This window comes from Aplysia californica, unplaced genomic scaffold, assembly GCF_000002075.1.
Source record: "Aplysia californica isolate F4 #8 unplaced genomic scaffold, AplCal3.0 scaffold00217, whole genome shotgun sequence".
Taxonomy (NCBI): Eukaryota; Metazoa; Mollusca; class Gastropoda; order Aplysiida; family Aplysiidae; genus Aplysia; species Aplysia californica.
Genome location: NW_004797487.1, coordinates 273,565 through 276,814, shown reverse-complemented (window position 1 = coordinate 276,814; position 3,250 = coordinate 273,565). Strand labels below are relative to the sequence as shown.

At 42.9% G+C, this 3,250-nt stretch overlaps 1 protein-coding gene across 1 annotated transcript in view; it reads right to left on the bottom strand.

The window, feature by feature from the left end:
* The window catches only part of LOC101863106 (tubulin beta-4B chain), a gene marked incomplete at its 3' end in the record, with an annotated part of 4,782 nt that extends 3,474 nt beyond the window's left edge, over nucleotides 1-1,308 (bottom strand). Inside the window, 1 exon segment of the mRNA XM_013083208.1 lies at nucleotides 1,144-1,308. Coding sequence (XP_012938662.1) covers nucleotides 1,144-1,200 — 57 coding nt within the window.
* Between the last annotated feature and the right edge of the window lie 1,942 nt (nucleotides 1,309-3,250).

The following is a 3,250-nucleotide window of genomic DNA, read 5'->3' as shown; positions in this document are numbered from 1 at the left end:
GAGAGAGAGAGAGAGAGAGAGAGAGAGAGAGAGAGAGAGAGAGAGAGAGAGCGAGAGAGGGGGGGGGCAGATAGAGAGACAGGTAGAAAAAGATAAAGAGATAGAGGTAGACAGACGGACAGACTGACACAGACAAAGATTGTTCTTCTACGTTTGCCCTACGCTCTGCGCAATCTCTTAAGTGTGGTGTCTGCCTTGACGGCTTTATGTGTAACAGGGTGCTTCCAGCTGTGACCTAAAGGCCTATAATTTTCAGGCCTCTTCGAATGCCGCATTACCAAATGAGCTGAGGCATAAAAGACAACTTTTACAGGTCTTGCCCCCCCCTCTTCTTTTATTGCAAGATTTCAGGGTTCTTTATGCTTGTGTTAGGAATTGTTGAGATAGCTCGGAATGTTTCGATTCGCACACAAAAAAGTTTCTTCTTTGTTTGCTTTTCCACTGCACTAAACGAATGTCACCCTGTCGATGAGTTTCTCTTATTACACAAACAGATATGAATCACTGGACTGGTGTGTGACGTAAGATGCATAGGTTACGTCAGTTCTGTGGGTATGTGGGTGACTTTCTATAATAGTGCAATTCTGTTACGAACTATCATAGATTGTAATGTTGGTGAGGGTTTTATTCATGGGGTCTAGGATCATACATGCTGGTATGTCCCACTGAAATAGTTGATGTTTTCCTTTGGATGATACGTTACGCCACGTACCGTATTTAATCCAGGGGAAAAGACCTGATAATCGGAACATTAAAAATATTTGTACTTGAAAAACAAAATTTTCCTCTAAGAAAGCATTGTTTCTCCATTCCGTTTCACGTGCAAGTATAATGCTGCTTGCACACAGTATTTCTCGCCGATTTAAATAACCACACACTTACCGTTTTGACACAGTGAAGCTCTGCACTCAACTATTACAAAGTCTTAAGTTCATTTTTAAAAACGTGGTAATTTAGTACACAATCACCGAAATAATACTTACCTGTCATGTTCGTGATGAAGCAATAATTTGGCGGCACTTGAATTGGACATTTATATAACTAGGCCTTAAAATCAAACTGATAATAAATTACCAATCGCTATACTTTCACTTTTACTTTTGCTCTACTTTTCAACGACTACATGATGATGATGATGCTTACCTTGGCACCAATCTGGTTGCCGCACTGTCCGGCCTGAAGATGGACAATCTCACGCATGATGTATGTTGGTGTGGTGTGAGAGAAACTGACAAGGGAAATGACTCGGCGAGCGACAAGGAAAGTGCTGGAGATCTCCGCACCGCCACACTACCCTGGTATATATACCCACGTCCCAGCATGCCCCGCCGCGTCTCGTTGTCAGGGGCGACACGTAAATCTGACGGGAAGGGCGGTAACGCCTTTCAAAGGAAAAGATTCAAGAAGTGTTCTCGAAAGGTTGTAGAGGAATTATTGATGAGGTGGTAGTTTAGGTGGTTGCAGTGGTAGCGGCGGTGGTTACGTTACGGCTGAGCGGTCCTGTTCAGTGGTCCATAAATAGACAATCAGACTCCCCCGTCCCTTCATTGATTCATAAACTAGTCGCGTATGACGGAACTATGCCCGCATAACGGGACATCTTGTATGGCAAACACTTCGTGTAACTAGGGAACGACTGGTACACAGAGAACGACACCAGGGCGGGAAAATGAGAGGAAATCGTCAGCTTCAATGGGCCAATAGGAAGAAGTGCTGCACGGACTTGAAATATTTATCTCGTTTCTTTGTTTCTCTTTTTTTTTATCTGTATATTTTGATGAACCAGCTTTTGTGCGTAAATCAATGGTGAGGTGCTTTGCCGTCCCATGCAGGAGACCCACGTTCGATTCCCGCGTGGGGAGAATTTGTATCGAGTATCTCGGATCTTTCTGTTGGCATATTGTAACCCCATCATCCTGGTTTGTCCCTGGCAGAAAAGATCGAAGCCTGTCTCCTAAACGATCTAAATTGTCTGGATGGAGGCGTAAAAACACTATTTTAAATAATTTTGTGTGTGTTGTTTACTGTGAGCATGTGCCCTCTACAGGGCTGGCTTTTTACCAGCTGGACTGATAGCTTCCAGTCTCTGTCGAGTCTCGCTCCAAAGTGAAGGAACGTGAATGGTTTTGAACCGTCTAGTCAATTAATATTGCTATTTAATTTGTTAGTTACAGTTAAAAACCTCCGAAGTCGTATACCAAAATAACCTCGAAGGTATATTTTCATCAGTCGATCCAAAATCTTAAGTGACAGTTGTATGAAACTGTATTCAAGTAAGGAACGGTGACGACAGATCAAACAAGACTAACGAACTCCGGGTGATAGAGGTGTCGAGGGTAATGGCTTCATGCAAGCTCAGACAGATTGAAACAAGCTTAGGATAACTGTGTATAACTTTATCACTTCATGTCTAATTGTTGAAGCCTTTCTTCCCAGCGTTTCTCCTCAAGAGAGATCACATAATATACGAGAACTTCATATTTTTTGCCCATAAAGAGCACATCATTTTTTAAAATTGAATAGTCGTTATGAATAACAGTTATAAAATCTTCATTTATATAGTGCATATCTACGCTCAGTGGCATGCTCTATGCGTTTTACAACTACTATTATTTCTTCATCAAGAAGTCAAGCAGATAACTTGCTAGTGACAAGCGTCATTATGTGTACACAATGTGTTCTTTTAAATGTTTAATTATAGAGTCTTTACGCCCCCATTGACACACTTTAGATCAGAATTTAGGAGGCCGGCTTCAACCCAGCCTATCGGAGCCAACCCAGGCTGAAGGGGATACGACATCACAGCAGAAAAACCGAGGCTCTCGATTAAAATTCTGCCTCTTTCACTCTCTTTTTCGTGCTTTAAAATACAAGAGGCGACATGCACACAGACCGTTTCAAACACTGCAGTGTGCACACAATAACACATGCATGCAAACGTACGCGCACACACATACACAGTCACACACATACACACACCGACACACACACACACACACACACACACACAAACACACACACAGACATATGCATACAAGCACGTATGCAAGCACACACGCACTCACACACTCACGCACAATCACCGCGAATACACAATAATTATACAAAGACGCCTTCATTCACGTATGCATACACAATGCACACGCCAGCTTACACTCTCATCCAGAATGACATAGGCCTATACATCGCACACGCGCGCGCACACACACACACACACACACACACACACACACACACACACACACACAGT